Source organism: Candoia aspera, chromosome 4 (assembly GCF_035149785.1).
Source record: "Candoia aspera isolate rCanAsp1 chromosome 4, rCanAsp1.hap2, whole genome shotgun sequence".
NCBI classification, from domain to species: domain Eukaryota; kingdom Metazoa; phylum Chordata; class Lepidosauria; order Squamata; family Boidae; genus Candoia; species Candoia aspera.
Window position 1 is genome coordinate 50,320,766 of NC_086156.1, and position 18,959 is coordinate 50,339,724.

Here is an 18,959-nt window from a genome sequence, read left to right on the forward strand (position 1 = left end):
AACAGCAGTTTCACACTCAAAATGGGATGTTTTGGAAGCCTGATGCTTGAAATAGTTTGAAACACATTGTTTTGCTCTACTGCATAATGATTAGAATTATAAGAAGTATTTATTGAGCATTGTATTCCAAATGCAGATTGGGGCATTTATCATTATTATCTACTTGGATACTGGGAATATTTATATAGGCATTTAAGATTTAATTCTCTATTTTCCTGCAGCAATTCAGTCCTTAATCAGAGAAATCCTTCACTTACAGTCTGATTCTCAGCCACTGGTCACTTACAGCTTTCTGAAAATATCGAACCTTACTCCCATAATAGTATAATGTACTTGATGGATCAGACACAGTCCAGTCTACTCCAGCATTCTTTTTCCAAAAATGGCTAGGATTTGGTATTCGGTGGTTTATTTTCTCTACGCAAGTAAGTTTCATTCAATATTACAGCTATACCTTTCCACCAAGAATCATTTTAACTCCTTTTAGAAAAAAATACAAATTAATATTTCTGAGAAATGATTTAGAGTCTAGAATAGTTCCTATATAATTTGAAAAACACATGTTACCATTTATGGGTTTAATTGGCTTTAGGGGCACTTAAAGTACCAGTTGAAGAGAATGTCTCTTCTAAAAAATTCTTCTGACTAGTTATTCTTATCACCCAACATCTCTGGGATTTTTCTTCAATCAGCCTGACTCATTGACTCCTTTTTCAATCAGCTTGAAAGCTATATGTTTGTTTTGACAAGCAATCTTGCCTCCCCCCAGCCCTGCAAATTTCTACAGCTTTTTTCATTTCCGGAATCTTGACAATCTTTCAAAATTATGGATGAAAAGAGGAAATATACACCCATCTGCCTAAGCTAAAAAGCAAACAGGATATTTTAATTTCACTTCACCAGCTTTAACTATGTCAAGAGAAGCGATCTGAAAATGACTGAAGATTATATGAAGGTATAAAGCAGATATTACTGTATTATTGTAGGCCTCAAAGAAAAATCTGCTGAATTGGTTTTGACATGAACAACGTGCAAGTTTTCTTTGCTTTCAGGTCAATACATCTCAAATTTTGGTTCTAAATTATCATACTTTTAATAATACATTTAGTATACTTTATTAATGGTTTAAAATAATACCTTAAATACTTAAAATTTAATTGCATTTTTAACATAATTAGATTTTAGGTTTTCGATTGTAGCAAATTTTTAATGTTGCTGATTTTTTACAATCCTGAGATTCTTTCAGATAAAGGTGTGCTATATGAAATAGGTACATATTTATTTATTTAGAAAAAAAACGACTGCCTTTTTTTCATTATTATAAATTATTCCAAAGCTTAATTACAAAACAGAATACAAGCAATAGAATCACATGAAATTATAACAAATTAAAAAAAGGATAGTTTGTTATTGTCTGAAGTTTGTACATTAATTTAGCCTTCAGGAAGGAGGTACAATAAAAAGATTTAGTGTGACATGCCTAAACGTCAACTTGTATTTTCATGTATTAATCTTAGATTAAAGGAAATATTTATTAAGTAGGCCATGATTAAATATATATTCATATTTAGTCCAATTCCCCAAACACAGTTTTGCAGCTATATATTTACTGCATTTCTGAAAAAGGTGAGTCCAGATTTCAGTGACCCTAAGGTGAATAGGGATGCTCCTGAAAATCATAGCAAAGTGAATCTTTTAATTGGTTTCAGAAATCATTCAAAGATGTACAGAAGAAGAAAAGGAAAACCCAAACTATATGTAAACTGTTCTGAACTAGTGAAGAGCCAGAAAAAAAAAGGGAGCAGAACTGTTTATATTCTTATATTCTGTTTGTCTTTACTACTTTGTAATACTTTATAAAGTGAACAAGAACATGATCTAATGCTGTATGCATAAGCCTCAGACCTATTCATGTACTCCCTCCTTCGTTTATTTTCTCCCCCATGCACAAATGTATTGATGTAACAATCAAAAGCATCACAATTGTTTGGGTTAATTTGTGTATAAAATAGGACACTACTTGTCAATGAAAACAAAATCCCCTTCATGTAGAATGATTACAGCATCTGAACATGTGAAGCCCTACTACGTAGTAAACATGGAAGTGCATTTATAGATTAAGAAAAAGATGGATTTGGGTGAAAATATAAAGATCTGTAGCTGCTGCAACTGCTGCTAATGCCATTTCCTCCTCTCCACTTTTCCCTTGGCTAATTCCAAGTCAAAATTACAGCTTAAAACACAAGTATGTTTCTTTCTCGGTGTTTACCACTTTTCCCCTTTCCTTTCCTCTTTAAGCTTAGAACAGGTACTCTCCTCACCTTCCCCATTCCCCTCTTCAATGCTCTTTTAAAATATTTCATTCACCACACTGCTGCTTTCTTCCTTTCCTTATTTCACCTCCTTGCAGCTTCAACCCACGGCAACATCACTGCCTTTACCTTCTATAAAGTCATCTTCTGTTTCTACCCTTGCTCTGCTACTCCTGATTCTTGTGGCTTCCAGTTTGCCCCCCTTTCCCCTGGGTAAAATCCTCCTTTCTTGCCTTCCCTTGCAGCCAATTTTCCCTTGGAGCTTCAATCTGCTAATCTCTTTGTTTCCAGCCACTTCTTTCTGTCTAAACTCTTGTTCTGCCTCTGCCAGCATCCCTTTCCTAAGCTTTTACTTTTCAGTTGCCTATGGTCTCCTATTCACTGTTGCTAAAGCCTTTCTTATCCTTTCTTCTGCAATTAACAGAAGCAGGAAACTCTTGATCATTGGAAGTCAATTATTAGAACTAACCCAGAAAGACCTGAGCAGCACATGGAGCAGAGGGGATTTTACTTTTGAAGTGGAAAGTTTGCTCACCAAGGTAAGCTGACTTCATACAGTGTAAGGAAGGAAGCTCAGAGTGAGCAATACTAGACTTTGCATTTCTAAACTCCTTCAGAAAGGAAGAGGTATTTTTTTTCTCCAAGAACCTTTGTTTTGAAGTCTTTACAACCAATAATTCAGACAGTTTGCCTATAAACACCTAACGTGGTTTCTGCTCTGAACTACTGTATTTAAATCGAGTTTATTTTATTCATGAAATTTAAATTGGAAAAAATGCTAGAGAAAATAAAGAGAAAGGCTATTAGCTACAACCTGAGGGGCTATTTTTTTCAGTTTAGCAAAAAGAATAGATGAATGTGGTGGACTTGCTTATCATCACCTAACTATTTATAGGAAAAATGTTGAAGAATGTCTAATTTCCCTTCTTTATAATGTATCCAGCTAATGACACATGATCATTAGATTCCCAGCTTTCATTTTAAAAATACAGTGTTTTACTCAACTATTCATCCTCATGTGGAGGAAGACACAATAGATCTGATCTGTGATCTTTGATAAGGCTGAGAAACCAATCCGGACCTTCTGAATTTCTACCTGCACTATTATTATAGAAGCTGGGATTCTGAGAAAGAACAATGCATTAAGCATAATGTTATTCCAATTGAGGAAAGGAATGCTCTTGAACAGACACTCATGCATGCACATCCCTTCCCAGCCCAAGGCCGAAGAACGAATTCAAATTGTAGATACAGGGATCATGACTTGTAAAACCACCAGAGCATATAAGACCAAACAGTCTTTACAACTTGGATTAAGCAGAATATATGATCTTACTCTTATGTTCCACTTCCCTGGGTTTGAAATGTGAATGGAAATGGAATGATCTTAAGCAAATGTTTTTCAATACTGAATATTTATTATAGATAGGCTCGTGTTCCAAATGCTTATGCTCAGTAGAGAAATATCTGCCAAACCTAATAAATACTAGCTACCTGTTTTAGACAGTTTGCCGGTACTCCTGTTACTTGATGAGCTATCTCCTCTCGTCAGAACAGTTATTCCACCAAAACTCGCTGTCTTTGTTACAGCTGGCTTCAAATTGCGGTTGGAACTGTCTGAGTCCGTGCTGCTCCACGGCCTCTGGTGGTCGGTCCATTTCACTTCATTATCTGTGCTGCTTTGCCGACTACCAGATGTCTTCCCTGTGCTATCTCTGTTACCCCTACAGCATCAAAGAACACAAAGACATTCAAAACCAAACACTTAGATCAACTTTCATTCCTCCTTACCTTAAGCTAAGGAGAATCTCAACTAGATCAACTGAAGCTGGCATGTATGTGCCTGGGGGTGGGGATGAATTACTTAGTTCATGCAGTGCAACAATAAAACGTATTTGCTAGTTTGGCTGAGACAAGTTGTAAAAAATAAGGAAAAAGGATAGGACTTTTTATAAAAAGTACACTCAGTAGTACTTATATTAGAGAAAAATATATGTAACAATTGCTTGCAAAAACTAGAGCATATTTGATGGTAGGGTTTTCCAATCTGGCACTTTTCAAATGTGCGACCATTAGCTTCCAAAATACTCCAGAACGACCATGCTGGTTGGGAAATTCTGGGTGTTAAACTCAACGCATTTACAAGTTGCCTAGGTTGGAAAACACTGCTTTAGAGAGACATGTATAAAAATATGCAAATATGTTATTGTGTTTTTTTTTAAATTAAATGCAAATGGAGTTAAAAAGGACTTGGAATGAGAGAAGTTTGAATTTTGGCAAAAATAAAAAATCACCTACACCTAGTCACAGCCCACTCTACAGGAGTTTAAAATATTATTTATTTAAAATATTAAGTATTTTTGTATTTCTTCTTAAGATTCCATATATGTATATATGTAGGTATGTATGTGTGTGTGTGTGTGCATGATTTGCTTTTGTTTTTCATTCTCCATTTTCAGTATGAATTTGATCTGTTTAAATAACAATAAAAATACAAGTTTTCACAACATAAAACTGTAAATATATATTTAAGGACACTGCATACCTGAAGAGCTGTCTTTTTTTCACAGTTTCATTGCACATGCTATCTTCCAAGATCCTGATGAAAATGAAAAAGGAAATACCTTTTAAAAAAATTAACAATGGATATATACATTGATATTTCTGATATCATAACCACATTTTACAATTATTTTGTAACATGTAGAGAACTACCTTTATTGCAGTGTTCATAAACAGCTTTTGTTTTTTCTTACTTTTCAATAAGCTATTTTTGTATTAGAAACACCATGTTGACTATAAAGACCTTATAAGAGAGTGCATTATTCTGTAATGTGACCTAAGAACACATTCTGATAACATTAAGACATTTATTATTTTTAATAATAAAATCATAAAGGAATCATTGTTTTCTATAAGTAAAGAAATTCTTTGTATCTGAGAAAAGATGGTAAATTTGTTTCTCTCTAATCTTGCATTATGATAAATTTTCTCTAGCTTTTCTTCTGAAATTCAGCATACTCATAGAGATTATCCTATTAAGGAATAAGGTAAAATAACTACCATAGACTGAATATTTAGAGAGAGACTGAGATTAGAATTATGGAAGGCATGCATTTGTGAACTCCTATTCATTTTAGTGGTATTGCCTTACATGTCAAGTTAATAGACCTCCACTGCTATTAAGTGAGATAAATCATTTAGATTTCCAAGTAAAATGCTTGGGTGATGCTTGTATATTCTGTAAAAGATATTTTCCCACTGTTAAAAATTAAAAATAAATATAGCTGCTAAATTTAACATAAAATATGCATGTGTCTACCTGTTATCCACAAAAAGATTTTCTTGAGAGCAAACTGACTGAAAAACAGAAAGAAAAATTGGATTTAATTCTTGGGTTAATACTTAACAGTTCCATACCACCCCCCAATGCAGATCTACTTTCCATATTTAAGCGCTAAGAGCTTGCAGCTCATGCATAACAGACAAGCAATACTGGACATTTGTTAACAAGGACCTGATTAGAACAATTTTTGTGGATTAGCCTATATCAGAATTTTTTTATTTCAGTAGCGATCATATGAATATAAGGTACTTACATATTTATTTAGAAGAAAAGGCAATGACCTACTTGGTATACTGCTCATAATAAGACTGCAAACTACAATAATTAGCTGTGCCTTTTACCTAATTTGAAATCAATACCATAAGTGAATTGCAACAAACATGAGTTTCAAGGAAATTTACAATTTAACTTTCTCTGGATTGGAGCCATGCAGTGGGTTAAAAAAAAAAAAAAAAACCAGAACCAATACTGTATGCAGAACTGGTAAAGCTCAGAGAGAAGCTAAATTGGGGGAAAACATATGATAACTATACAAAAGTTATGTATAAATAGTAGGGGGAAAAAAGAGTTTGTTCTACATAAGAAACATTTGACAAAAAACCCAAACCAAAACAAAACAAAAACCCTCCACTGGCAAGAATATTTCATTCTAGCAATGTTTATATAGAAAAATAAGTTCACTGTTATATGACTAATTCTCATTCCTTTTTACTTTTAGTTTCACATTCATGAAGACTGCAATAGATGATTTTTGGAATTTACTTGCAGTAAATCTGAGCAAAAGGAGAGAGAATGTGTGTAAGAGAGTTAGCATAATGGCATTACCAGGGCATATCAGATTCTAGTGCTATAAAAATCCATTTATTTTGTACAATTCCATTTTTTGACAGGATGAATAGAAAAAGTGTTCATGAAAGAGAAGTGATAAACCACAGGATATATCCATATTTATTTCTAGCGCTCTCTTGTGAAAAACGTATGGTTTGCACATTTGTATAAATGCAAATAACATGACGCTATGACACTTCATCCTAGCAGACCATTAATTAGTAATAAACTATAACGATAGTTTAAACTCACAATGTAATAATATATATGGTATTCCACACAGAGAATGTAACTGGCCTGTTCAAATATTCAGTTGTTATTTCATACTGATGGTACAAACTCTGCATAAAATTTCCCACAGGAGATGAGCTACAGTGGCAGAACTAATAATAGTTTTACTTCAGGGGACTAAAAACAGTGTCTTACATCTAAGCAGTTTACAGCATGAGCAGAACAACAAAAATGTTCAGAGTGGGAACATAAAATAATCCTTGCTCCTCCGAATACTCAACCCAATGTTAACTTATCTTGAGCAGCTTATTCTGTTGAATTAAATTTTATTTCTCTTCTAAGATAAAACACAAGTTTTCTAACTACTCACCTCTTTGATAAAAAACTAATCCTCTACACTGATGGCAGCAATTTTCAAGAAGACCATGCTTTGCTCTTTCATTGTCAATTGTGCTAATTTTTTCTTATGAGCTACATGCTAGATATGGAAATTAAAAGATTTTGCTTCTCTAAGAGACTAGAGAAGTTGATATGTGCATACAAAGGCCAGGGATTGGGGGGAAAGAGCAGAGGAATATTGTTGTTTATGTCAAAAGCATAGGGATAGAAGCACTAAGGAATGATATCTTATTAATAATGTGAGACGTCTGTTACCTCTTCAGTATCTTGAAGGGTATCAGTGTAATCAGCATTACAGCCTCATGGATACATTCAATAATAGCTCCATTCATCTTCCATGCTGCAGAAGCTGGCACAAGGCCATGCCATCTCTTGGAATATCCATTTCTCAGTGCTGATGTGGGTCTCCATGGCACAGAAGACAGACATAATTTATTATATTACCCTTGTTATTTAAAAAAAAAAGAAAGAAAAGAAAGAAAGGGAAAGAGCCAAAAAGCTTTAGGGGAAGCAAGTTAGCTATTATCATGTTGAGATTCACTTTGCTCTTTTATAAGCAATGCTCCATTTGCTTAATGCTCATGCTATCATAGCACAGCAAGTACTAACACTACTTTTACATTTCTCACTTGCTTGCCAGTCACAAATATAAGGGAATGTTGTATAGAAAGCTGAATATATTTATAAATATATAATATTTAACCCTATTAAAGAATTCCCACATATTTAAAACCTTTTCTTTTTCCTTCCCACATTTTGTACATCCATAGATATTGGCAGTCATGTATGTAACTTCTTTTGATTTTTTAAAATCAAAATAGAACCTATATACAATACTTAAATAGTTTAAAAGGAACACAGAAAATAATTGTTTCAGAAGAACATGGGGAAGAAAGTATGATTTGAAAATAAAGTGTTTGCTTTGTACCTAAGTTTCAGTCATGAACCTGATAGTACTGTAAGATCAGAAGAGAGACCCATCAACATTCAAGGAAGAACATAAAAGATACGGCTTGAATTAAGACAGAGCTGTTTTTGGGCCACCTCATATCAGTGGGATTAGTTAAACATGAAAACTCTCACTGATTTCAGTGGATACTAAGTGGAACTTCCTTAGGCTGTATCCGATTAATGGATATATATTATTTTTTAAAAGAAATATGAGACAAGATACATTAGCAAATAGCACGGTCATCTTCACTCAGGAAGCAAGCATTTTTCCATGCAGCCACTGAATCTATTGATTACAAGTGAGTTTCTCAACTATTTCCAAATTTGTAACTTCTCCTAGATTCCCTTGGTATCCAATAACTCTCTACTTCTGCTATCTTTGCTTTAAAACATCATTATCCCAGGCTTATTCCACTTCAATGAACTTTCCTAGTGCTTTCACTAGTGCTTTCAGGCCTGAGCCTGAAGTTGCAATCCTCTCATTTACAGAGCTCATACAAACAACTAACTAATCCATAGTTATTTGTATCATTCCACTATGAAGTAAAAGGATTAAAATCTATTTTTATATTGACTTGGGGAATGCCATAATACGTATTTCCTACCTCAGCCCAGACAGATTATAAAGCAGCTTGGAAGTGAAGTCTAATTTATTCTGAATAAATCTCAATACAGTAAAAGTTCACCCACCCACCCCAGCAGTGCTGACAATAAAACTATTTTTTGTATTGCAAGTAGATAAAGTAGGTTTAGGTCAGCTTGGGTTGACCAATTTTTCCCAGCAGATAATAGCTTTGATTTTTGGACAAGCCTCTTTTTTGCGATTGGTCAAAAGCACAGTCTTCTCTTCAGAGCTGATTGTCTGCCAAACTGTGTAATCAGTTCAAAGTATTCGTTAAAAACCACTAAGGGTGGACTTGGGGCAGACAAATAAGCAATGCACAAAGTGCCCTGTCTGATTAGTCCATTTGTTCATCTAATTCAATACTGTCTGCATTGACTGGCAATGGATCTCTGGGTGTCCCAGTTATCTCTGAATGTGACAATAATTGGACCTGGGATATTGTACATAGAGCATACATACTACCAAGAATTACCTATTTGCTAAACATGTAATCATTATCATGCTGCACCAGTGTATGACTGGTCATTAAACAAAATGCTTGAGTGAAAATAGACTTGAAGCACATACAGTGGGATCCTTACAGGATCAAAACAAAGTAGATATTGTGAATTTAACTATAAAAATGCTCTGACAATTAACCGTGATTGTTAGCCAGATGACTCTTTACTAAAGATAAATCGCTCTTGAACTGAGCAGGACTTCTATGAACACAGTCATGAAGTTTTCTTGCTGGTAGCACTGAAGTCTGGAGTTTTTTGTCTTTCCACTGTAGCCTACAATCATGGTAGTCTTGGTGCAGTCATTTGCCAATTCATTCTTAGCTATTAATAGTACAGTATATCAGTAAAAAAATTCCTGTTTTTCTTAGATAATTGAGAAATATATTTATGTAATAAACTTACATCTTTCAAGAATTGCGTATCAGCGAAAAGGACAGGTAGTTAATGACCACAAATAAATCCTCCATGCATACATTTTCTCACTGCTCATATGTACAGTATGTAAAGACACAAAGTAGTAATAATAATACCATTAATCTTAACTGATGATTATGCCTTTGAATTCCATATTACCCAGTATAAACATATATACAATATACATACACTAACTTAGCTTCTGTCTTTTTAATTGCCCTAATATAAACACAAGGGTTAATTGTCAATGAGGTAGTACAGAAAACTAAACACAGAATATTCTAAAGCTTGGCATTTGTAATTGAGTGATGTCATTGATTATCCGTCCAAGTTGAATCCATGGGTAAGTCTTTTATATGTATGCATGTATGTATGTTGGATCCAGTAGTATCTTTCTTGTAATAATTAATCATTTATTTATTTGATTTAGGCATCACCCAACTCCAGAATGACTCTGGGCAGCTCACTAAATAACAAAATAAGATGGAAATACAGTACAAAATAGATGAACACGATGGGGAATCCAGGCAAACAATACAGGAAGACATACAAAACACATCCAACAGGAGGCTCCATCCTCCCTAAACCAAGGCCTAGAAAAAGAGTCAGGGCTTTAAGGCCTTCCAGAATGCCATCGGGGTGGGAGCCACATGAGTTTCAGGGGACACTTCATTCCAGGGGCAGGTACTGTGACAGAAAAGGCACACTTCCTGGGTCCCAACAGAGTAGATGACAGTGTTTAATAAAACGGATCAAGAGTACACCAGCCTTTCTGGCTTGTATCAGCTGGGCAGAAACCACAGGAAATAGTCATTCAAATTACTGGGCCCTATGCCATGTAGGGCTTTTAGATGATAATCAGCACTTGCCAGCTTACTGCCAGCCAGTGCAGGTCACAAAGCAGAGGTGCCACAAGAACGTAAGAAGCTTGCCATTATTTCAATTAGTTACGTTATTGATGTGTGGCTGAAGTGGGATCATTTATGTTTGTAACAGGTTGTTTATTTCACATAAACAAAAAGAGGAGGAAAAACAAAATATGCATCAGAAAGAAGTATCTGTAATGCTAATCTTGAAAAGTATTTCAGCATAGTCTAAAATAATTTGGAAAGAGCTTTTCAAACCTCATATGAGGACAACATTATCTGCTATTTATTAAAGCAGTCTGTCCTTTTCCAGGTTTCCATGCAAGCCTTTAAAAAGGTATAGCTGCTTTCAGACTCAGCCTGTTAACTTTAATGAATCAAGTCCTTAAATCAGCCACATCTGTTCTACTCTTTTCAATTCAGTGGAATGTTGGAAAGAAATTATGAAAAGGGGCTCAGGACTGTGTCTATCAATTCATACATCAGCAGGATCATTTTTCAAAAAGATGAGCAGAAGTCTCTCACTGCTCTGTTCTAAGCCACCTTCTCTCTTCCGCTCCAGTCATGTGACCTAAAGCAAAGCTGTTTCTCAGTAGTTTAAAATAATTCTAGAAGCCACACTCTGCATGCTTCTCCTAAGTTGTTCAGGATTTGTGCAAAAAGACTGAAAAAGAGAGCCTGCTTGAATGAATTCTTGTTGTTTATTCGTTTAGTCGCTTCCGACTCTTCGTGACTTCATGGACCAGCCCACGCCAGAGCTTCCTGTCGGTCGTCAACACCCCCAGCTCCCCCAGGGACGAGTCCGTCACCTCTAGAATATCATCCATCCACCTTGCCCTTGGTCGGCCCCTCTTCCTTTTGCCGTCCACTCTCCCTAGCATCAGCACCTTCTCCAGGGTGTCCTGTCTTCTCATGATGTGGCCAAAGTATTTCAGTTTTGCATTTAATATCGTTCCCTCAAGTGAGCAGTCTGGCTTTATTTCCTGGAGTATGGATCGGTTTGATCTTCTTGCAGTCCAAGGCACTCTCAGAATTTTCCTCCAACACCACAGTTCAAAAGCATCAATCTTCCTTCTCTCAGCCTTCCTTATGGCCAGCTCTCGCAGCCATATGTTACTACGGGGAACACCATTGCTTTAACTATGCGGACCTTTGTTGTCAGTGTGATGTCTCTGCTCTTAACTATTTTATCGAAATTTGTCATTGCTCTTCTCCCAAGGATTAAACATCTTCTGATTTCCTGACTGCAGTCAGCATCTGCAGTAATCTTTGCACCTAGAAATACAAAGTCTTTCACTGCTTCTACATTTTCTCCCTCTATTTGCCAGTTATCAATCAAGCTGGTTGCCCTAATCTTGGTTTTTTTGAGGTTTAGCTGCAAGCCAGCTTTTGCACTTTCTTCTTTCACCTTCATCATAAGGCTCCTCCGTTCCTCTTCGCTTTCAGCCATCAAAGTGGTATCATCTACATATCTGAGATTGTTAATGTTTCTTCCAGCGATTTTAACTCCAGCCTTGGATTCCTGGGGTGGGTTGCCATTACCTTCCCCAGGGATCGCATTTAGTCTGACCTCTCTGTCATGACCTTCCCGTCTTGGGTGGCCCTTCACGGTTTAGCTCATGGCATCATTGAGGTGCTCAAGCTCCAGCACCATGACAAGGTAACGATCCTTTGCTGAAGGCTTGAATGAATAGCAGAATAAAAGGGTAAGCATGCTGGTGCAAGATCTGAAGAGTTTCCTCAGAATCTTATGATTTGATGTTCATATGATTTAATGAATACAAAATGAATACGTCTACTAGTATTTTTCTTCTCCTAGTTATAGAACCTGAAATGTTCACATTTTTTTCTTTTAAAAAATGAAAATAGATCAAAATTTCAATTGTTTTCACCGTACTTCAGAGAAAGCCCATTGCATTAAGTAGAATTTGTAAAGGATTGCACTGTAAATCACCAATATAGCAGTTCATCTGGAATGAATAAATAGTTCAGAAGCATCTGAGAAGAAACTTGTGTCCGCGATTTACCTGTCAAAACTCAGAAGTGAACACAACTGCAGTGATCAAGTACAGTTTTGTTTTTTCGTTTGCCTCTAACTTCTTCACTGTATGCAGCATATTCCCTTATTTTAGCGACGTCGCCAGGTTCCTTATCTACCTTCTTAATTCTTATAGTTGTAAATGCTCTTTAATCACAGAAAGTTAAATGTGAGTTTCTGAACAATAACATCAGAAAGTCAAAGGAATTATATCCAGTTATTTTTCTCAGTGCTATAGTTTTGCTAGTTATTTTAGAATGTGAGGAAGAGAATAAGACGACATATGACAAGGAAGGAAGAATATTAATCAGCCACATCTCTTGGTCTTTCACTTACTCAAATTGGCATTTTTTTTATGGCTACTTTTCGTTATGAACAAACTTTTGGAGATTTTAACATTTTTCTAGCTTTACTCTCATACAGAGAATGGAACCACTGTTCCGTTAAACGTTAGTTAATTCTTCAGTATGAAAGGTATTGATTTAGAAGTTTTTCTGTAAAAAGGCTTATTGTAAAAATAATCAAATGATTGCTCCATAGAATTTCTTCTATATATCTATAAAAATGGAATATGATCTGTGAAACTTGTATTAATGTTCCTTATATTTGGGTGTACATCTCTGAAAGGAATACATCATCTGAGAAGCAGCCCAGTCTTAACTCTAAATTTTAATAAGCAAATGTAAAGTTATACAAAGATTATGATGATTATATGAGTGGCCTTTTTTGAAATATGTATAGTTGAATAAAATTTCATTAAGTTAATATGGCCCTTTTCATCTTCCAGATGAGGATGAGTTGCAGGTTTTATTCATATCTCCCTGCCACTCAGAACAAGACCTACCTAGTCCCATTCACTGCTAAGCAAGAAACCACTGCTCCAGTGTTTGTTTTCTGCCCTCTCCCATTCCTTTGTTCCGCTGTTAAGATTGTCAGCAGGAAATGTACAGAGCTTAGAAAAAATAGATACAATGCTTTATTAAAGGATTAAATAATAATACTCCCACATGTATATGAAAAATATAATCCAGCTTTTCCTTACTTGATATCCTGCAGATGTATTGGACTACCATTCCTATAATTCACAGCCTGTAAGGCCATTGACTGTGATTTATGGAACTGAACAGTACTTCTGCAGCCTGTGAGACTGTGGAATTCTGCTGCTATTTATCATACTGTAATGCATACAGATAAAGCTAAGCAGTACAACTTAAAACCAGGGCCTTTTTCCTAGAATGGCAAGCCCTCTTCAATACTGGGGTTCACTGTATTCATATTCATCATGGGTAAGATGGGCTGAAGTTCTTTTCCTTCTTTTTAAAAAAAAGTCTGTAGCACTTTTACATGTCTAAAAGTCAGGCACATAAATTAATCTTAATTTAAGCAACAAATATTTTACAGTTGGCAAATGTTTCAAAAGAGAAGGCTCGTATGTTAGAAGACATCAGCCAAACAATGTAGGTGGCAGGCATAGCTCCAGTTTTCTAACCCTAACCCTAACCCTAACCCTAAAAAAAGAGATAAAAAGGAAGAGTCTCATCTGATAACATAGTAAGTACAGTTCTAGGGAATTATTTTTAAACAAGCAATGTGCAGAAGTGGAAGAAGACAATAGAATAGGAAAGACAAGAGACCTCTTCCAGAAAATTAGAAACATCGGAGGTAAATTCCAGGCAAAAATGGGTATGATCAAAAACAACGATGGCAAGGACCTAACAGAAGAAGAAGAGATCAAGAAAAGGTGGCAAGAATATACAGAAGACCTGTATAGGAAAGATAACAATATCGGGGATAGCTTTGACGGTGTGGTCAGTGAGCTAGAGCCAGACATCCTGAAGAGTGAGGTTGAGTGGGCCTTAAGAAGCATTGCTAATAACAAGGCAGTAGGAGACGACGGCATCCCAGCTGAACTGTTCAAAATCTTGCAAGATGATGCTGTCAAGGTAATGCATGCTGTATGCCAGCAAATTTGGAAAACACAAGAATGGCCATCCGATTGGAAAAAATCAACTTATATCCCCATACCAAAAAAGGGAAACACTAAAGAATGTTCAAACTATCGAACAGTGGCACTCATTTCACATGCCAGTAAGGTAATGCTCAAGATCCTGCAAGGTAGACTTCAACAATTCATGGAGCGAGAATTGCCAGATGTACAAGCTGGGTTTAGAAAAGGCAGAGGAACTAGGGACCAAATTGCCAATATCCGCTGAATAATGGAAAAAGCCAGGGAGTTTCAGAAAAACATCTATTTCTGTTTTATTGACTATTCTAAAGCCTCTGACTGTGTGGACCATAACAAATTGTGGCAAGTTCTTAGCGGTATGGGGATACCAAGTCATCTTGTATGCCTCCTGAAGAATCTGTATAACAACCAAGTAGCAACAGTAAGAACAGACCACGGAACAACGGACTGGTTTAAGATTGGGAAAGGAGTACGGCAGGGCTGTATACTCTCACCCTACCTATTCAACTTGTATGCAGAACACATCATGTGATGTGCTGGGCTTGAGGAATCCAAGGCTGGAGTTAAAATCACTGGAAGAAACATTAACAGTCTCAGATATGCAGATGATACCACTTTGATGGCTGAAAGGGAAGAGGAACAGAGGAGCCTTATGATGGTGAAAGAAGAAAGTGCAAAAGCTGGCTTGCAGCTAAACCTCAAAAAAACCAAGATTATGGCAACCAGCTTGATTGATAACTGGCAAATAGAGGGAGAAAATGTAGAAGCAGTGAAAGACTTTGTATTTCTAGGTGCGAAGATTACTGCAGATGCTGACTGCAGTCAGGAAATCAGAAGACGCTTAATCCTTGGGAGAAGAGCAATGACAAATCTCGATAAAATAGTTAAGAGCAGAGACATCACACTGACAACAAAGGTCCGCATAGTTAAAGCAATGGTGTTCCCCGTAGTAACATATGGCTGCGAGAGCTGGAGCATAAGGAAGGCTGAGAGAAGGAAGATCGATGCTTTGGAACTGTGGTGTTGGAGGAAAATTCTGAGAGTGCCTTGGACTGCAAGAAGATCAAACTGGTCCATACTCCAGGAAATAAAGCCAGACTGCTCACTTGAGGGAACAATATTAAATGCAAAACTGAAATACTTTGGCCACATCATGAGAAGACAGGACACCCTGGAGAAGGTGCTGATGCTAGGGAGAGTGGAAGGCAAAAGGAAGTGGGGCCGACCAAGGGAAAGATGGATAGATGATATTCTAGAGGTGACGGACTCGTCCCTGGGGTTGCTGGGGGTGTTGACGACTGACAGGAAGCTCTGGCGTGGGCTGGTCCATGAAGTCACGAAGAGTCGGAAGCGAGTAAATGAATAAACAACAACAACAGTTCTAGAACCAGTACCCTTTCCCCCTACTGGTGCAAAGGTTTTGTTTTCCTTTTTATTGCCCCTTTATTAGTGAATTACCATATTTAAGAAATATGCTATTTTTGCTATTTTTTTCTCATTGTATTGTTGGAAAAATGAGAATAAACAAGTTTAGTTAAAAAAACCATCTTTTTAAAGTGCCCATTGTACTCACACTGGCAACCAGAGCTAATACACCCACTGTTTAGTCTGATAAACCACTTGTGATGAAGAGATTGTGCTATTCTTATTAAATGACCAATACCCAGGTGTTTCGAAGGCAGTAGCAATATTTTTATTATAGCCTTATCTTATAGAAACTATTTGGTGCCTTTAATGAAATATTAACTTTATGGGTTTCTTCCTTTTATACATGTATATACTATACTGTACTGTATATAGTTGATTATTGTCATGAGTAAGGATGGTGAGCAGGGGGCTCCCACCCAGACTGTCAAGCGCATGCGTAGCACTGAGGAACTGTTCAGCCATTCAAAGAGACACAGATCGGGACCGCCTTAACCTTTGGGGTTTATATGGCTGGGTTTTTCCCACGCTTCCTCAGTTTGTTAGGATTCTTGTTAAGTACTACTAATAAATATTAGAGACCAAGTCATTGTCTCAGTGTGTTTCCTGGTAATCAGGACAATTATGCATGTATTAATGGTGTGGTGGATTTTTAAATTGATTTGGTCTTGGACTGTAAATAAATAAATAAAAATAAAAAAATGAACACGTTTCCTTTTAAATCAGGGGTTGCCCATCTGCAGATTATATATAGTCCTCAACTCCATTTTGGTGCTCCCTAAAGCATCCAAGAGCAGAACCATCCCATCAGCAATGACGTATCAAACCAACTGGAGGAAGCCAGTGTATCTGCCTTATTAGACCTAATTTCATATTTCCTACAATCTTCAATTACAGCCTTTTCCAAAAACAAACAAACAAACAACAGCACACAAAACTCCAAGCAAAATTAAGGAGGATTCCTTCTGGTTCAAATCACCTTCCTCCACAGTCTCCTGCCACAAAGTGCAATCTTGCCACAGTGTCAGAGAGGAATGATTCTGGCTGACTCTGATAAAGATATAGCACTGAAGAGGCAATTAAAACAACTACTCACATCTTGTGCAAATATTCTCTCCCTCACCCTCTGATATTCCTCTTCTCTCTCTTCAATTGATTTACTTCGTCTGTCATCTCTAAATGGATGAGTTCTTTTTTGCTGAGCATAAAAAAAAAAACCAGGAGGATTATATAAATTGAGCTGCTAAAAAACTGCACTTAAGTAACTGTCAGCTGAGAAAAATAAATGTTCGCTTAAACAAGCGAAGCATGAAAATGAGAGTGTTGCCTCATTCTGAAGTTGCCTGTGATTCACTGTGTTAGGCCATGAACTCATATCAGACGCCACACAAATACTGTATATCATTATCTTTATATTTATTTGGGGAGGAAAGGAAGGAGGGAGCTGTTTGTGAGTCAATGAAGTTGCCTTATTCTGAGCCAAGTCTTTGGCTCACCTAGCTCAGTAATGTCTGTTCTAGCTGGCAGGAGCTCCATAAGGTTTTTAGTAACCGCTTCCATTTTAACTTCCTGGAACCACTTGCATTCATTTGTACAATTCTTAATATAAAAAATGAACCCTGTTCTCTGGTTGCTCCGTTAAATGGAACTTCCATGAACTGAATCCTGTATTTTCTGTCCATCAATAGTATTTTCAAGCTGTGCACTAAACAATAGTAAGAAGCATAAGCAACTATTTTTTATTCAACTGGCCTTTGTGAATTGTCAGTCTAGGGAATAGAAGTTTGCTTTATACATCCAAGATCCTCCTGACATGGTAGGAGAAGAACTGATGATGATGATGATGGTAATTTATTAAATTTATATGCTGCCCAGCTTCCAGCAACTCTGGGATTTGTTCAGTATTGTTATCTGTAGGAATGACTCTACCTGAATATACTTTTCTAAGTTCTGAATCTGTCAAATAATCCTCTGTAACTACCAGTGGAAAATGTGCATTATATTGTGTCAGGTGAAAGGCTCCTGGTCATTGCATTCTGCTTATAGAATGCCCCACCATAGAGGCTCCATACTTGTTTCATTTCAATATTAAGTAAAATCCTGGCTGCGAAACTTAAGGTCTTGTGGCCTTATTAATTTTTATGTGATTATGTTTTGAATGTTTTAGGGCTGCTCAATTGTTTTACTGTTTTTACTGATTATATATATCCTTAATTCCATCAATATAGGTTGAAGAACTATTTGAAATAAATAAAATAGTTAAAATTCCCCTGTTACTCACTGAAAGAGTCAGTATGGGAGATATAGCTACTAATCAAGTGAAGGAAAAGAAAATTAAAATCAGATGACACAAAAGGCTGAAGCAGCCTCGTCGATGAGGGAGAAAAATGCTTTTGAGAATACTGTGCACAAGAGTTTTAATCATGCTAAGACAACAGTCCTTAAGCTTTTATACTTTTCACTGTAAGCAAGAGAAAATATAAGATTTTCATTGCACTAATGTCCAGAAAGCATTAAATTCTAAATGAGAAAAGAAGCAACCCACAGAAAGCTTCATATTACCAACTACCCTTCACCTGCAGTGCTCCAGATTCTTCACTAACATCATCTCCACCCCACCCCCCCGCATAAGGCCCCCCAATACTACTTTCAAACTGTTTTGGGGTTGTTTCTCATAATCCCTGCTCCCTAAATCCTCCTCTTGCTTTTCTGAAAGCCAGCTCTAACACCTGGGTCTAGGAAAACATTTATGTATTAAACAACAAAATAAGAGAGAAAATAGTATTTGATGTTGAGTGACTCATTAGAATTTACCAAAGTGCTAAAGATCAAATGAGAATATGCCCTTCAGCTTACCTTAAATATTCTTATGAAAGCTGTTCCAGAATCAAAGCCCTTTTTTGAGTTGTTTTGAATTAACTGCATTTTTATTGTATTTAAAATACTCTTTTTAGTAAAACACTTGCTTTTTACAGTTTATTTTCTGTTAATAAAAACCCTTTAAAATACCCAATTCAGGAGACATTTACATAATGTTATACATAATGCTAATATCTAT

The 18,959-nt window shown here is 36.3% G+C and overlaps 1 protein-coding gene across 5 annotated transcripts in view; it reads right to left on the minus strand.

Moving 5' to 3' along the window:
- The window catches only part of ARPP21 (cAMP regulated phosphoprotein 21), a 140,722-nt gene that overhangs the window by 50,596 nt on the left and 71,167 nt on the right, over positions 1-18,959 (minus strand). For 2 of the 5 annotated variants that reach the window (XM_063304096.1, XM_063304098.1), the window contains exons 11-13: positions 5,635-5,672; positions 4,858-4,911; positions 3,807-4,036 (exon numbers count right to left, since the gene is read on the minus strand). In XM_063304096.1, the coding sequence (XP_063160166.1) occupies positions 3,807-4,036; positions 4,858-4,911; positions 5,635-5,672 (322 nt within the window). Of the gene's footprint in view, positions 1-3,803; positions 4,037-4,857; positions 4,912-5,634; positions 5,673-16,997; positions 17,100-18,959 lie in introns of all 5 variants that reach the window. The other 3 variants (XM_063304095.1, XM_063304097.1, XM_063304099.1) reach the window with 2 other exon arrangements.